Genomic DNA, 17800 nt, shown 5'->3' with positions numbered 1-17800 from the left:
AAAAGTAGCATCATAGGTTAATAAGGCCATAAAAAAGCAATCCAGGCACTGGGGTTAATTTCTAGAGGAATAGGATTGAAAAGCAGAGCAGTTATGTTAAACATTTATAGAATCTTGGTTAGACCACACTTCACATACTGCGTATCGTTCTGGTCTCTATATTCCAAAAAGGATATGCAGGCATTGAGAAGGTGTACAAAGATTTACAAGGCTGAAACCAGAACTGAAATGTGACAACTATCAAGAAATATTGAACAGGCTAGAAAACAGAAGACTGAGAATGACCTGATTAAGGGCATTAAAATTATGAAGGGGTTCTATAAGGAAGATATTTACACGTGGAGAGTCCAAATCTAGGGTGCATAAATATAAGATAGTCACTATTAAATTGAAGAAGAAAGTTTGGAGAAACTTTTTTACCCAAAGAGTGATAATGATGTGGAGCGTACCACCACAAGGAGTGGTTGTGGCCAATAGTACAGATGCATTTAAGGGGAAGCTAGATAAACACATGAAAGAGAAAGGAATAGAAGGATATGTTAATGGAGTTAGATGAAGAGGATAGGAGGAGGCTCGTGTGGAGCATAAACATCGGCACAGTTGAGCCAAAGGCTGGTTTTTGTGATTGTAACTTCTATGTAAGTGATCTTGTGAGCTACTCAGTTCTCTCAAACCGTTGTTTAGGGCAACTAGGGATGGGCAATTTTTGGCAGCAATGCCCACAGCCACGAGAATGAATACAAAATTAAATAGATAAATTCCATGACTGAATACGGCAGAGGCAAATCTAGAAGGGAGTTCCCGTGAAGGATCCGATAGGATTCGCTCTGATTCCAAGGTACTGACTAAAAGGTTCTGAAGACCTCGCGGAATAGTGGTCCTGTGCTTGCTCAGGTGGTCTATCGGACTCCGCCCGAAAAGGGACACAGACTCGGTCTGCACTGGGTCCCCGATGACTCCAGGCTTTCCTGGTCAACCCTGTAAGGGCCAGAAGCTCTGCCCGGCCATTAATTGGCCAATGAAGCAGGGGGTAGTCCCCGGCTGTGGGGTGGAGACTCCCTGCGCTGCGAGTTTCCATTTTGCGGCTGATTCAGGACTTGGACCATTACTGGACACCGGTGTTCTGAGTGACATGAGATGTACCAGCCTCCAGACAGAGACACATGTGCTCTCCCTTGCACAGGGGCTGAGAGGGGGCATTCTTGGGTCTTGAGGTGGAGTCTGGCAGTCCCCGTAACGATGGGCAGATGCCAGACTTCTGGCCCATGGAGTAGGCGGGCATGAGAGGAGCTTGAAGTGGCACAGGCACCCACTGGCATCATGCAAGTGTGGTCCCCTCCCACTGACCTCGTCAACTAACGGAGTCAGTCCCAGAGGGCACTGCCAGCAGATTCCCAGATTTGCAGGGCTGCTGTGTTTACTGGGATGTGAGAGTTCCTAATCCCAGCAGCCAGTCTTCCTGCTGGGACATAAGTGATACAATGACTGACCTCTGATAACAAGGTCACTCTTCCATCTCAATCAACATTATCTCTGTGGTCTTGCATCTGCTTTGGTTCATAGTAACTGGAAACAGAACATGCAAATTTATAATAAATTACTCTGAGGCCCTACAGTGATGTTCAGATAATCCTCTCCAAACCTTTTCCAGCTTGACAGTCCGCACTCTTGCAACAAAAAGAAAAGAAAGACTTGCATTTAAATAGCACCTTTCACAACCTCAGGACATTCCAAAGCACTTTTCAGCTGATTAAGTATTTTGAAGGTTTGTTATTGTAAAGAGGGAAACGCGAGAACCAATTTGAGCACAGCAAGCTACCACCAGCAGCAATGAGACCAATAGTCAGATCTTCGGTGATGTTGGTTGAGCCAGGACACCAGGGCGAACTTCCCTGCTCTTCTTCGAATAGTGCCGTGGGATCTTTTGCATCAACCTGAGAGAGCAGATGGGCTCTCGGTTTAACGTCTCATCCGAAAGACGGCACCTCTGATAGTGCAGCATTCCCTCAGCACTGCACTGGAAGGTCAGCCTAGATTTTGTGCTCAAGTCTCTGGAGTGGGACTTGAACCCACAATCCTCTGCCTCATAGAAGTTAGTGAGAGAGAGAGAGAGAGAGAGAGAGAGAGAGAGAGAGAGAGAGAGAGAGAGAGAGAGAGGGGCAAATAATAGATCTGTATTTCAAAAATAAATACTTTTTTTGGAGTCCAGCTCAGATTTAAAATAATAATTCCAGACAGATAGGCCTGGCTACTAACTGCCAAATCCCCCCCCATCCCAAAATCACACGATGCGTATGTGTTTGTTGCTTTTACGGTGGCGGATTGCAAAGCATGCGAGTGCCCAGTCTTGGAGATCATAGAAATTTACAGCACGGAAGGAGGCCATTTTGGCCCGTTGTGTCTGCACGGGCCGACAAAGAGCTAATCCCACTTTCCAACTCTTGGTCCATATCCTTGTAGGTTATGGCACTTCAAGTACACAAGATGTGGGGCACCACATGATCATATTTAAATCAGGCTCCCGCAGTACAATTTGGAGCCTGATCTAAATTCACTGCTGCCAGCTGGGTTTCCCAGGCCTCGGCAGTGAGAGAGAGGCGGGAGCTCACAGCTCCACAAGGTAAATGCCTTTGCCAGCACTCCTTGTAGCCACAGAATCACTTGCAACGGCTTCTCTCCCCGCTCCTGCATCATTACCTCTGGAGTGCCCCAAGGATCTGTCCTCGGACCCCTCCTACTTCTCACCTACATGCTGTCCCTTGGCAACATCATCCGAAAACACAACATCCACATGTACGCTAATGATACTCAGCTCTTCCTCACCACCATCTTTCTTGAACATTGTCTCTAATTTCACACACTGCTTGCCTGACAACCAGTACCGGATGAGCAGAAATTCCCATCTGGCAATGCCTCAATTTTAAAATTCTCATCCTTTTGTTCAAATCCTTCCATGGCCTGGCCCCTTCCTATCTCCTCCAGCCCTAATTACAGCTCTCTGCTATTTCTAAAGAATGTGGATCAAAATTATTCTTCAATATCTGTAGAAGGCCTGAGAATGAAGCATCCTTAACCTTTCTTGGAGTTAACAGATTCACTAAAATATTATAATTTTTTGCTCCAATCATAACTAACAAAATAGCTTTCATCTTCTCCCGAACTGCTTGATTCCTTAATTGCGAACCTGCTATGCCTGCTGGGACATCATTAATGTCATTAGCTTTAAAAAAACATTTTCAATCTTTCATTGTAAGATCTAAACAATTCTTTATTCTTGTCAAACGGTCCCAAATTACTGACATAACTCATTATCACATCTATGTTGTTCTTAGCTTAATAGCCATCAATCACTTAGTAATTCTGAATTGCTGGCCAATGTCTCTAAATGGCTTTCCACAAGCTCTTTTTATCAATTCAACACTGTCAATCACAAAAAAATGGTACTGCCAGACTCTCATTCGGGAACCACATTGCCAGTATAGCTTCTCACCATGCTCCACTTGCAGTTGCCTTCTTTTAAATGGAAATTCCACCAAAATGTATTCATGAAGAAAAACCCAAATTCGTCACCATTTTTGTAGTGTATTTGCTTCAAGGGTTCTTTGCTTAAGAATTCACAGCTACACATTTTCTGTAAAGAACCTAGCTGGTTTATTAGCAAAGGATTAACAATGAAATTGAAAACTACCAGTTCATCTGCCAGGTTCACAACTCCACACCTCATCGTGGAGAACCTGAACACAATTAACCGGGGTTTTATTGAATCTTGTGAACATCACGTGACTGGCTAAGCCACTCACAGTGCAACAGTTCCACAAGCCTGTGCATATATTATTCCAAACTTGTCTGGTTTCCCCCACGCTCCCTCTCTGCTTCCCAGAAATGTCCAAATCACAGGTAATGTTCCTTTAATAGTGTCTCGTGATCGCTATATCCTGCTTAGTGTGCATCAGTCCGCTACATGCTTGAACTGAGAACTCATAAGGCATTCCTAGCTCCATGGTAGCACTCTTGCCTCTGAGTTAGAAGGTTGTGGGTTCAAGCCTCACTCTAGAAACTTGAGCACAAATTCCAAACTGACACTTCCAGTGCAGTGGGAGTGCCACCTTTTAGTTGAGATGTTAAACCGAGGCCTTGTCTGACCTCTCAGGTGGACATAACGAACCCGTGGCACGATTCTGAAGAAGAGCGGGAGAGTTATCCCCAGTGTCCTGGCCAATATTAATCCTTCAATCACAATCAGAAAAACAGAATATCTGGTTATCATCACATTACCGTGTGTGGGACCTTGCTGTGCACAAATTAGCTACTGCGTTTCCTACATCTCAACAGTGACCACACTCAAAGTAGTTCATTGGCTGTAAAGCATGTTAGGTCGACCTGAGGTCATGAAAGGCACTATATAAATGCAAGGCTTTTTTTAATTGCAGTCACATACACACAGACATATTAGAAAATGGCTACTTCACTCTCAGATTGGCAGCATGACACTTTTCCCTTAACTGAAGTTGTGATTTGTACAATAACAAACATAACCACAGGATGGCAGCAAATACTTTCAATACAGTTCAGCCATATTACAGTGTCCAACCAGCCAAAGGGTCGGAACTTCCACCTGCAGTGGTCCTGGCAGTTGCACCTGGATCATGCCCATGGGTGCTGTTATGTATGTAAACAGTGCCAATGTTTAAGACTTGGCACCAGGGGGTGCACCTGTGGGAGATCCAAGGACCACCTGCATATCCTGGGCAAGCAGGTATAAAAGGCAGTCTACCATGCTGCCTCTTCAATCTGGAGTCACAATAAAGAGAACAAGGTCATAACAGTTTGAGCTTAAGCTGTGCAGTCTTGTGGAGTTATTCTAAACGTAACAATTGGCGATGAGTAACAGATCACAACTTTCACGCAGGTATGGCTGCCATTGGTATTCTTGAGAGATTTGTTGAGGGTGATGATTAGGAAGCCTTCGTTGAGCGTCTTTACCAGTACTTCGTGGCCAACGAGCTGGAAAAGGAAGAAACCGCGGTCAAGCGCAGGGCGATTCTCCTCACCGTTTGCGGGTCCACAATATATGGCCTCATCAAAAATCTGCTAGCACCGACAAAGCCAATGGAGAAGACATATGACGAGCTGTGCACACTGGTTTGGGAACACCTCAAGCCGAAGGAGAGCATCTTGATGGCCAGGTATCGCTTCTATACACACCACCGCTCCGAGGACCAGGACGTGCGTATTTGCTGGATTTTTGGGTGAAGTTTGCGGGACTTTTTCATGCATGGAATCGGCCACGAGGTCATTCTTCGCAAATTGCTGTCTGCCGAATCCCTAGATCTGAGCAAGGCCATCACAATATAGCCCAGGCTTTTATGTCCATGAACGATAACACTAAAAAGATGTCATTGCAGCATCGGAACTCAAGTACTGTGCATAAAATAATGCCTTCAGCAGACAGAACTGTACATGGCAGGGCCTACATGCCCGCAGAGGCCAGACCTAGGATGACTCAGAGCCCACCGTGGGGCGTGAATGCGAATCCATTAGCACCATGTTGGCGCTGCGCGGGTAATCATCGAGCCCATCAATGTCGATTCAAGCACCATGTGTGCCAGGGCTGTGGAACAATGAGCTACCTCCAGCGAATGTGCAGACGAGCTGCGACTCACCACGTGGCAGAGTCGACAGAAGATGCCAAATCCTGCGCGGACCACACTGAACGAGCAGGAGAGGCGACTCAACCTGAGAATGAAGAGGAAGTGTATGGGAAAAGCCTTCCGATAATGTTAAAAAAGTTAAACTTAATGATACTCCAGTCTCCATGGAATGGGAGACAGTGACTAGTGGGGTACCGCAAGGTTCTGTGCTGGGGCCCCAGCTGTTTACACTGTACATTAATGATTTAGACGAGGGGATTAAATGTAGTATCTCCAAATTTGTGGATGACACTAAGTTGGGTGGCAGTGTGAGCTGCAAGGAGGATTCTATGAGGCTGCAGAGCGACTTGGATAGGTTAGGTGAGTGGGCAAATGCATGGCAGATGAAGTATAATGTGGATAAATGTGAGGTTATCCACTTTGGTGGTAAAAACAGAGAGACAGACTATTATCTGAATGGTGACAGATTAGGAAAAGGAGAGGTGCAACGAGACCTGGGTGTCATGGTACATCAGTCATTGAAGGTTGGCATGCAGGTACAGCAGGCGGTTAAGAAAGCAAATGGCATGTTGGCCTTCATAGCGAGGGGATTTGAGTACAAGGGCAGGGAGGTGTTGCTACAATTGTACAGGGCCTTGGTGAGGCCACACCTGGAGTATTGTGTACAGTTTTGGTCTCCTAACCTGAGGAAGGTCATTCTTGCTATCGAGAGAGTGCAGCGAAGGTTCACCAGACTGATTCCCGGGATGGCGGGACTGACCTATCAAGAAAGACTGGATCAACTGGGCTTGTATTCACTGGAGTTCAGAAGAATGAGAGGGGACCTCATAGAAACGTTTAAAATTCTGACGGGGTTAGACAGGTTAGATGCAGGAAGAATGTTCCCAATGTTGGGGAAGTCCAGAACCAGGGGACACAGTCTAAGGATAAGGGGGAAGCCATTTAGGACTGAGATGAGGAGGAATTTCTTCACCCAGAGAGTGGTGAACCTGTGGAATTCTCTACCACAGAAAGTTGTTGAGGCCAATTCACTAAATATATTCAAAAAGGAGTTAGATGAAGTCCTTACTACTAGGGGAATCAAGGGGTATGGTGAGAAAGCAGGAATGGGGTACTGAAGTTGCATGTTCAGCCATGAACTCATTGAATGGCGGTGCAGGCTAGAAGGGCCGAATGGCCTACTCCTGCACCTATTTTCTATGTTTCTATGTTTCTAATCAATAATGAGTCAGAAGGCTTTCAAGAGGCTGTGAGGCAACAGAGCACAATGACCCAAGCTGATCTCGATTCAGGCAAAGCTGCGCACCTACACCAAGGAACTGATTGGTCGTGCGGACATAAGTGTATCCCATGAGGGAGCAGTGCACGATTTACCTCTGTGGTTTGTTTCAGGTGATGGGCCAATGCTGCTTGATAGAAGGTGGATGGGGAAGATTCGATGGAACTGGGAAGACCTCTGTGTACCTTCTCCAGCGAACGACGTCTCCCTTGCTCAAAGGCTGAGCAAGCCCCCACCCTCAGTGAACCAGGCATCGAAGTGCAGATCCATTTGCAGATCCCTGAGGCACAGGCCGCTCATCACGACCACGAGGAGGTAAAGATCAACCGAGCAGCGGTACAGGCGCGGCACCCACCACCCAAAGCCAACGACCTCTTCGCGACGATGGAAGAGGCTCCAGGTCGACCAAGCAGAGTGGGACTCCGGCCGAAAGGATCCGAATGTGTCTTCCTGACACCAGAGGCGAAATCCCTGGGGAGGAAGATCGCGGCAGTCGACATCACGGACACTGACGAAAGTGCGTCCAGACCACGGAACGAGAGTGCGTCCAGACCACGGATGTTGCCGCAACGAAACAGAGGCATGTGTTGCCCAGCAAGGAAGACGACTGGGCTTGGGGCAAAGGTAAAGGGATGGCCGCTGAGAAGGCCAGGAACCCACCACGTTCCAATAAGTTGTTTGCACTGTGTAACCCATATGAGTGCCCATTTGTGGCAAATGATGTATCATCATATGGCGTCGGGGGTACCTTACAACAAGCCAAAGTAGCGGGCGAACACCAACTGGCCGTATATGTATCTAACAAAGTACTTGTAGCAAGTGATGTGTTATCACACGGGGTCGGGCATGTTGTACAGCAAGCCAAAGTAGTGGGTGAACCCCAACTGATTGTACATGTATCCAATAAGTTACCCAAGGCTGTAGCCTACATTCACGGGACAAAAGAGACGTATCAAAGTGTGTCCCAATATTTGCTCGAGTCAGACAAGTTGCCAATCTCTCAGTTTTTGGAGAGCAGAGGCATTATTATCAATGCTTTGTTTCGAATATATGTCTAACACTGTCTGTGCACTGTAACATGATCCGCCACGGGCCAGGCACGGAGAATGGCGCTGATGCCCTCAGTCGGCTACCGTTGCCCACCACTGGGGTGGAAACAGCACAGCCCGCAGACCTGCTCGTTGTAATGGAAGTGCTAGAAAGTGAGGGACCAATCGTAAATGCTCCCCAGACTAGGACCTGGACCAGCCAGGATGCCATGTTATTGCCTGCTAACGCCAAACCACGAGACGGGATGTTTCAGCTTATCCGTCTCAAAGACGTAATACTCATCCCATCAGATTGGACCTAAGGGGCAACCCTGCAATGTTGCAGAGAAAGGCAGGGAGACTACATACAGTTGGTGGTCCTGGACCTCCATACCATGGCCCAGGATCCACGGGGACCTCGCGGCCTCCCGCCACTATTGAAAGTCTCAAGGCTATATCGGCCATCCTGGCTTGCTGGACCTTAGGGTCAGCGACAGTAGTCCAGAGCGGACAGCCTAAATCATAAAGCCAAGCACCACACGTGCCAGGGTAGACTCCCCACAGACCCGGCTATCCCGGGTGCTACGCAGTCACCGGGCTGAATCACTCAGAACCGGGCCTTCCGTATGCTATCAGCAGAGAATGTACCATGATCGTATGGCCCCTCCACGCGCCATCAGAATAAATGATCCAGTAGACCATGATCATGGCCCCAGATGGGCTGCTAGCACTGTATTAGCCAAAGAGGGGAATGGAGTGTTTGTTGTGAAACCATGCAATGGGCAAACGCAGAATACATTTGGACCAGACCAAACTAAACTGCGAACTACAGATAACCAGGAACTACTGGAAAGGACTTAGCCCCCAGCAACGCAATAACGCAATCGACCCCGCTGTCAACCACGACCATGCTCGAGAGTCCAATCAGACCAGCCGCACGGCCCTGCAGCAATGATCCAACCGACTCACCCATGCCAGGACTTCAACTTAGGTGATCAACCCGGGAATGCAGAGCCCCGATCATCTCAACTTGTAAATAACTTGTACATAAAACTTTGCGGGGAATGATGTTATGTATGTAAACATTACCAATGTGTAAGACTTGCCAGCAGGTCACAACAGCTTGAGCTTAAGATGCGCAGTCTTGTGGAGTTATTCCAAATGTAACAGGTGCCATCCAATATCAGCATCATTTAAATAGTCTTTCACCTTGGCCACGCTACCTCTAGTGCAGCGAGATGCAAAGAAGAGTTGAAAATACAGTGAAGTCAGTTTAAATCTCGTTGGCTGCCAGGTTAAATTGTGCCCCCTGCCCAGCAGCCAATCACCACCCAGGTGAGACTGTGCCCCCTGCCCAGCAGCCAATCACCACCCAGATCAGACTGTGCCCCCTGCCCAGCAGCGAATCACCACCCAGGTCAGACTGTGCCCCCTGCCAGCAGCCAATCACCACCCAGGTCAGACTGTGCTCCCTGCCCAGCAGCCAATCACCAACCAGGTCAGACTGTGCCCCCTGCCCAGCAGCCAACCACCACCCAGGTCAAACTGTGCCCCCTGCCCAGCAGCCAACCACCACCCAGGTCAATGTGTGCCCCTTGCCCAGCAGCTAATCAACACCCAGGTCAGACTGTGCCCCCTGCCCAGCAGCGAATCACCACCCAGATCAGACTGCCCCCTGCCAGCAGCCAATCACCATCCAGATCAGACTGTGCCCCCTGCCCGGCAGCCAATCACCTAAAAGAACGAACTGTGCCCCCTGCCCAGCAGTCAATCACCACCCAAGTCAAACTGTGCCCCTGCCCAGTGGCCAATCGCCACCTAGGTCAAACTGTGCCCCTGCCTAACAGCCAATCACCACCCAGGTCAAACTGTGCCCCTGCCCAGCAGCCAATCACCACCCAGGTCAATCTGTGCCCCTTTCCCAGCAGCTAATCAACACCCAGGTGAGACTGTGCCCCCTGCCCAGCAGCGAATCACCACCCAGATCAGACTGTGCCCCCTGCCCAGCAGCGAATCACCACCCAGGTCAGACTGTGCCCCCTGCCCGGCAGCCAATCACCTAAAAGATCGAACTGTGCCCCTGCCCAGCAGCCAATCACCACCCAAGTCAAACTATGCCCCTGCCCAGTGGCCAATCGCCACCTAGGTCAAACTGTGCCCCTGCCTAACAGCCAATCACCACCCAGGTCAAATTGTGCCCCTGCCCAGCAGCCAATCACCACTCAGGTCAATCTGTGCCCCTTGCCCAGCAGCTAATCAACACCCAGGTGAGACTGTGCCCCCTGCCCAGCAGCGAATCACCACCCAGATCAGACTGTGCTCCCTGCCCAGCAGCGAATCACCACCCAAGTCAGACTGTGCCCCCTGCCCGGCAGCCAATCACCTAAAAGATCGAACTGTGCCCCTGCCCAGCAGCCAATCACCACCCAAGTCAAACTATGCCCCTGCCCAGTGGCCAATCGCCACCTAGGTCAAACTGTGCCCCTGCCTAGCAACCAATCACCACCCAGGCAAACAGCGCTTCTGGCTCTCTTCCTCTGGTTTCACCTCCCTGAAGGAAAAATCTGGGCTCCTTGCCTTGACTGCATGGCTGAGACAAGGAACTCACATGAGGAACAGTGGGTACAAAACCATGCCCTACCTCTCCATGGCAGAGTGCACTGCTGCACCAAAATGCTTCACCCAACCCCCTGCTCACGACTAGGAACTGAATGTTGAAATGGGCACATTCCAGTCAAACACAACAGCCTATCCACAAAACTCACTGTGGCTTCCAAAAGCCCCTTCAATCCCTGAGCCATCCCATGATTCCAGCGCACCGCCCATGCTTGGAATGGTGTTTGAGTAGATTTTGGAGAGTTTCCTGGTCATCTGTGAGTCAGGGAGCTCATCTTCAGGGTCACTCAGCTCACCCACTGCACTGGGCTTCTTTGAAAAAGAACCTGGAAGAGAGTTTGCAATTTAAATTAAACATAGATTTTTAAAATTATTCATTCTGAGGATGTGTGCGTCGCTGCCCAGAACGGCGATTATTGTCGATCCCTAATTGCCCTTGAGATGTGGTGGTGGCCCTATGACATCCTTAATAATTGATTCCATCATTTTACCCACTACCGATGTCAGGCTGACCCACACATCGGTAGTGGGTCAGCCTGACATCGGTAGTGGGTAAAATGATTGAATCAATTATTAAGGATGTCATAGCAGCGCATTTGAAAAGAGGACATGATAGGTCCAAGTCAGCATGGATTTGTGAAAGGGAAATCATGCTTGACAAATCTTCTGGAATTTTTTGAGGATGTTTCCAGTAGAGTGGACAAGGGAGAACCAGTTGATGTGGTGTATTTGGACTTTCAGAAGGCTTTCGACAAGATCCCACACAAGAGATTAATGTGCAAAGTTAAAGCACATGGGATTGGGGGTAGTGTGCTGACGTGGATTGAGAACTGGTTGGCAAACAGGAAGCAAAGAGTAGGAGTAAATGGGTACTTTTCAGAATGGCAGGCAGTGACAAGTGGGTTACCGCAAGGTTCTGTGCTGGGGCCCCAGCTGTTTACATTGTACATTAATGATTTAGACGAGGGGATTAAATGTAGTATCTCCAAATTTGCAGATGACACTAAGTTGGGTGGCAGTGTGAGCTGCGAGGAGGATGCTATGAGGCTGCAGAGTGACTTGGATAGGTTAGGTGAGTGGGCAAATGCATGGCAGATGAAGTATAAATGTGGATAAATGTGAGGTTATCCACTTTGGTGGTAAAAACAGAGAGACAGACTATTATCTGAATGGTGACAGATTAGGAAAAGGGGAGGTGCAACGAGACCTGGGTGTCATGGTACATCGGTCACTGAAGGTTGGCAGGCAGGTACAGCATGCGGTTAAGAAAGCAAATGGCATGTTGGCCTTCATAGCGAGGGGATTTGAGTACAGGGGCAGGGAGGTGTTACTACCGTTGTACGGGGCCTTGGTGAGTATTGTGTACAGTTTTGGTCTCCTAACTTGAGGGAGGACATTCTTGCTATTGAGGGAGTGCAGCGAAGGTTCTTATCCAACTGATTCCCGGGATGGCGGGACTGACATATCAAGAAAGACTGGATCAACTGGACTTGTATTCACTGGAGTTCAGAAGAATGAGAGGGGATCTCATCGAAACGTTTAAAATTCTGACGGGTTTAGACAGGTTAGATGCAGGAAGAATGTTCCCAATGTTGGGGAAGTCCAGAACCAGGGGTCACAGTCTAAGGATAAGGGGCAAGCCATTTAGGACCGAGATGAGGAGAAACTTCTTCACCCAGAGAGTGGTGAACCTGTGGAATTCTCTACCACAGAAAGTAGTTGAGGCCAATTCACTAAATATATTTAAAAAAAAGTTAGATGTAGTCCTTACTACTCGGGGGATCAAGGGGTATGGCGAGAAAGCAGGAATGGGGTACTGAAGTTTCATGTTCAGCCATGAACTCATTGATTGGCGGTGTAGGCTCGAAGGGCCAAATGGCCTACTCCTGCACCTATTTTCTATGTTTCTATGTTTACTCCTTGAACCGCTGCAGTCTGTGTGGTGAAGGTGCTCCCACAGTGCTGTTAGGGAGGCAGTTCCAGGATTTGGACCCAATGACAATGAAGGAATGACGATATATTTCCAAGTCAGGATGGTGTGCGACTCGGATGGGAACTTGCAGGTGATGGTGCTCCCTTGTCCTTCTAGGTGGTAGAGGTTGCAGGTTTGGGGGGTGTTGCCGAAGAAGCCTTGGCGAGCTATTGCAATGCATCCTGTGGATAATAAACACTGCAGCCGAGGTGAGTCGGTGGTGGAGGGAGTGAATGTTTAACGTGGTGGAGGGGCTCCCGATCATGTCGACTGCTTTGTCCTGGATGGTGTTGAGCTTCTTGAGTGCTGTTGCAGTTGCATCTGGGATATCAGTGCGCTCAAGGCTTGGGCCTCCTCAAGGATAGTTACAGGTTGGAGTATGTGTACCCCACCATTAGTCAGCTTCATTGTACCAATGTTTTCTGTAGGAATATCAATATGTTTTTACATTGCTTTTGGTTTTAATGGAGACAAAACTAATGTAGGAAGGATTGGTTTAAATCATGCCCTCAGAAACCCTTCTTGATACTGATATTAAGCAAAGCTTTTGAAGCACAGGCTTTTATTGCAGCAGGGTGTAGTATGAGTGCATACATCAGAGGACTGTTTGCAACAGGGCCACGTTCCCTACATTACAACAGTGGCTACACTTCAAAAAGTACTTCATTGGCTGCTTTGGGACGTCCAGTGGTCGTGAAAGGCGCTATATAAATGCAAGTCTTTCCTTCTCTTGGTTCAGGAGAGCAGTAATAAGAAGAGTCTGGTGTGAAAAGGTATGAGGGATCTCATCTCTGTTTGGCAAACTATTTTGAACAAATGGGTGGTTGTAAAATGTGAGATCGGGTTGCATTTGGCAGGAAGAGAACCATAAAACCAAAGGGTAAAAGACAGAGGCCACATTTAGAGAGAAGGGAAGACAGCTGATTCAAGTCCCTGGGGTGTGATCAGGTTTGGAGAAGCCAGCGTCACCATTTCTCATTAAATTTACGCACAGTAAGTTTTGGATGCAGGGCTGGGATGCGCTATTCTGTATAGTTGGTTAGGGTGTTTAAGATTAATGTTTTCTTGATAATAAATGAAGGAAATTATCAAGCATATCACTGTCTCTAATTGTACGAACCTATTGAAAGGACCAGGAAAGAATTAGCCAACATTTTGCCCTTCACTCCCCTCCTTTCTGGTAGGTGCTCACCCCACTGATCTTTCTTGAAGCACCAATTCAAACAATGAACGCTGACAGGATATTGGACTGCAGATGGCAATGTGGCAAAGCCCGACTTGATGTTATTTGTCGTCCACGCACACACACGTGCCCACTGTCCAGCAGGGATTGCTGCACAGCAATCAGGAGCAGGAGCAGGAAATCCTGGATGGGTTCCCCCAACCCTACACCCCCAATCTAGCTCAGGGATACTGAGGCCAACAGCCCTGACTTGGATCCGCTGGCCCAACATAGGTGCTCAGATGTAGGCTGAGTGGCTCAGCAACTTACAGGATGGTACAACAGCCCCACTGAGCCACTGGGGGGAGCTACTCCGTCAGGTTTTACACGTTGGTCCCAGTATTATATACAGCGTTGGGAACATTAGGAACGGGAGTAGACTATTTATCCCTCGAGTCTGCCTCCCCATTCAATTAGATCATGGCTGATTTGTTTTTTAACCCCATCTACTCGCCTTTGCTTCATTCCCATTGATACCCTTACCCAATAAAGATCAATCAATCTCAATTGTCCCAGATATCATCAGCTTTTTGGGGGAGAGAGTTCCAGACTTGTACTACCTCGTGTGATTTCCCTCCGGATCAGCCTCGCTCTCATGTTAAGATGATGTCCCCTCGTTCTTGATGACCTCACCAGAGCAATTAGTTCCTGCCCCATCAAATCCATTCAACATTTTAAACACCTCAATACGATCACCCCTCAATCTTCTAAAGTCAAGAGAATACGTCAAGTTTATTCATCCTGCACTCATAATCTAGCGCTCCGAGCCCCGGCATCGTTCCCCACAACACATCCACAGTTAGTACTCACGGTCTGCTTGCTTCTTGATTTTCAGGGTTACCGTTTCCCCGGCCATCTGGAGCAGGTGGATGGCTTCGCTCAGCGGTTTGCCCTTAAGGCTCACAGTATTAATGGCTAATATCCTGTCCCCGATGTGAATGGCCCCGGTCCTACAAACAGAACAAAAATTCAACCCAGAGTCCATGTCAAAATCCATCATCCCCTCACCCTGCCAAAAATCCCCGTCCTCAGTTCTCTGCCCACCACTTCCCACCCCGCCCCACCGCCTCCGCCCACTCCCCTGAAATTTACTCTTCAGCTAACCTGCGCAGTAACTGACTCCCGAGTGCTCAGATTTGTACGTTTGACGCAAACAGCTGGAATCATTCCGTTCTCTGGCTCTGACTCAATAGCCACAAAAAGCACATGCAGAGGTTCACTATGGATGTTCTACCTTTCGGCCAGTCCTTTCTTGGTGAGCCCACTGATCACAATGGGATCAAAAGGTTCCTCAGTCCCAGAGATGGTGATTCCCAATGGTCCACCGTACCTCTTGAGTTCCACAGTGTATATTATGGCACCAGTGCTTTCCTGTTCATCTGGTGAAGACAGAGGATTTAGAACATAACTAGACAGAACAGCACAACACTTGTTATTGGAATGCGGTTGGACCACAGGAGAACCGAGCACACAAAACAGTACTTCACTGCAAATCTCAGCGTTATGGGATAATCAGTTCCAGTCGGACCATGATTAGAGGATCAAACAAGGCGGTTATATTTACTTGGGCATTGTAACTTTAATCTTGCTCGGCTTGATTCTCAGCTCCAGGTCATACTTTTGAAAAACTTGGAATAGTTGTTGGGGTAGAGTAGGGAGCTTTACTCTGTAGCTAACCCGTGCTGTACCTGCCCTGGGAGTGTTTGATGGGACAATGTAGAGGGAGCTTTACTCTGTATCTAACCCATGCTGTACCTGCCCTGGGACTGTTTGATGGGATAGTGTAGAGGGAGCTTTACTCTGTATCTAAACCATGCTAGATCTTAGATAGGTGCAATTGATGGGATAGATATCGGTGCTCAAAGTATTTTGTTGCCCGTGATAGACATCTCTCAGCTCAGTCAACACACAGGTACCTTTAACCCTCCTGACGATCTGCTTTTAGAAAATAAACCCCTAGAGAATGGAAAGCTGGTCGAGGCTGAATCACCCGTCCTTTCTTCGCACCGAGTACCTGAGTTATCCTCATCTTTTCTGATCTTCAGTTTGACCAGTTCGTCACACTGCTGCAAGATCTGCACCGCATCCTCCATCGAGCAGTTCTCCAGTCGGATGTTGTCAATGGCTAAGAGTTTGTCTCCAGGTTCCAGAGTCCCAGTCCTATTGGAGAAAGGAATAAAGTTTACAGGGCTTGACAGGGTAGATGCAGGGAGGATGTGTCCTCTGGCTGAGGAGTCTAAAACCAGAGGTCACAGAATAAAGGGTCGGCCATTTAGGACTGAGATGAGGAGAAATTTCTTCACTCAGAGGGTGGTGAATCTTTGGAATTCTCTACCCCAGAGGACTGTGGAGGCTCAGTCTTTGAGTTTAATCAAGGCAGAGATCGCTAGATTTTTGGATATTAAGGGAATCAAGGGATATGGGGATAGTGCAGGAAAGTGGAGTTGAGGTAGAAGATCAGCCATGATCTCATTGAATGGCAGAGCAGGCTCGAGGGGCCGAATGGCCTACTCCTGCTCCCAATTCTTATATAAAGAGGCTGAGAACACCAGTAACCCAAAGGGGACATCTTCCAGAGTCCAAGGGCCATGAGCAATGGCTGGGATTCTACTGCTAAGGTCCAAGTAAACCGAACGGTGTGTCCCTCCTCCTTCCTACATCCTCACTGTGCTGAAATTAAGACTCATCTCAACATCTCCTACTCTATCTCATTCTTTCCAAAGGCCTTATAACAATGGTGCTCCTACCCTCCCCAAGAGTTCCCTTATATTTACAATCTACAGCCATTTAAAACCCAAACTTGATGCCACAAAATTGTTGCTTCTTGGATTTATCTCCTTTCGTATTTTTTTAAAATCTCGATATTGTCCCTGCACTCTGGCCTTTGATCCTTCACCGCGGTTTCTCAATAGAACAAGAAAACTAGCACTATCAGCGATGCCATAACCTGCGAGAACAAAGTTTGAAAGGATTACATAAGATATACAGCACAAAAACAGGATATTCAGCCCAACCAGTCCAGGCCGGGTTTATGCTCCACTCGAGTCTCCTCCCGTCTTTCCTCATCTAAATCTATCAGCATAACCCTCTATTCCCTTCTCCCTCATATGCTTGTTTAGCCTCCCCTTAAATACATCTATACTATTTGCTTCAACCACTCCCTGTGGTAGCGAGTTCCACAATCTCACTATTCTCTGAGTAAAAAAGTTTCTTCTGAATTCCCTATTGGATTTCTTGGTGACTATCTTATATTCATGGCCTCTAGTTATGCACTTCTCCACAAGTGGAAACATTCTCTCCCTCTGACTACTCTATCAAAACCTTTCATAATTTTAAAGACCTCAATTAGGTCACCCCTCAGCCTTCTTTTTTCAAGCGAAAAGAGACCCAGCCTGCTCATCATTTCCTGATAGGAATACCCTCACATTTCTGGTATCATCTTTGTAAATCTTCTCTGAAACCTCTCCAGTGCGTTTATATCCTTTTTATGATATGGCAACCAGAATTTTACACAGTACTCCAAAGTGTGGTCTAGCCAAGGTTCGATACAAGTTTAGCAAAACTTCACTACTTTTCAATTCTATCCCTCAAGAAATAAACTCTAGTGCTTGGCTTGCTTTTTTTAGTCATCCAAATTATGAATCTTGAACACACTACCAATATACAGGTTCGTTTGTCTATTTGGAATGACCAGATTGTCACAGCAACAACCAATAGAAATAAAAATGCTTTCATTATGGGATGGGAATATGGTATTGGCTTAGACTCAAGCCACTCTGAGGGCAGGGTTCAGGTCAGTGTAAACTGGTGAGGGAATCATCATTAATGCTCCTTTACTTTGTACTGACGATCAGTCAGTAAAGGAAGCTGGGAATTATTTACACTGGTTAGGAGAAGGTTCATGAGGGACCTTATCAATTTTGGAAAGAAAGAACTTGCATTTATGTAGCGCCTTCACTATCTCAGGAAGTCCAAAATAACTTTACAACCAATGAAGTACTTTTAAAGTATAGTCACTGTTGCAATGTGGGG

The 17800-nt window shown here is 47.5% G+C and overlaps 1 protein-coding gene across 1 annotated transcript in view; it reads right to left on the bottom strand.

Moving 5' to 3' along the window:
- The window catches only part of grip2b (glutamate receptor interacting protein 2b), a gene marked incomplete at its 5' end in the record, with an annotated part of 696297 nt that overhangs the window by 35253 nt on the left and 643244 nt on the right, over positions 1-17800 (bottom strand). Inside the window, 4 exons of the mRNA XM_070895762.1 lie at positions 10724-10900; positions 14579-14718; positions 15003-15147; positions 15783-15928. Of these exons, the coding sequence (XP_070751863.1) occupies positions 10724-10900; positions 14579-14718; positions 15003-15147; positions 15783-15928 (608 nt within the window). The remainder of the gene's footprint in view (positions 1-10723; positions 10901-14578; positions 14719-15002; positions 15148-15782; positions 15929-17800) is intronic.

This window comes from Pristiophorus japonicus, chromosome 12 (assembly GCF_044704955.1).
Source record: "Pristiophorus japonicus isolate sPriJap1 chromosome 12, sPriJap1.hap1, whole genome shotgun sequence".
In the NCBI taxonomy this organism is placed as follows: Eukaryota; Metazoa; Chordata; class Chondrichthyes; family Pristiophoridae; genus Pristiophorus; species Pristiophorus japonicus.
The sequence above is the reverse complement of the archived record's forward strand: the minus strand, read 5'-3'. Positions and strand labels throughout refer to the sequence as shown.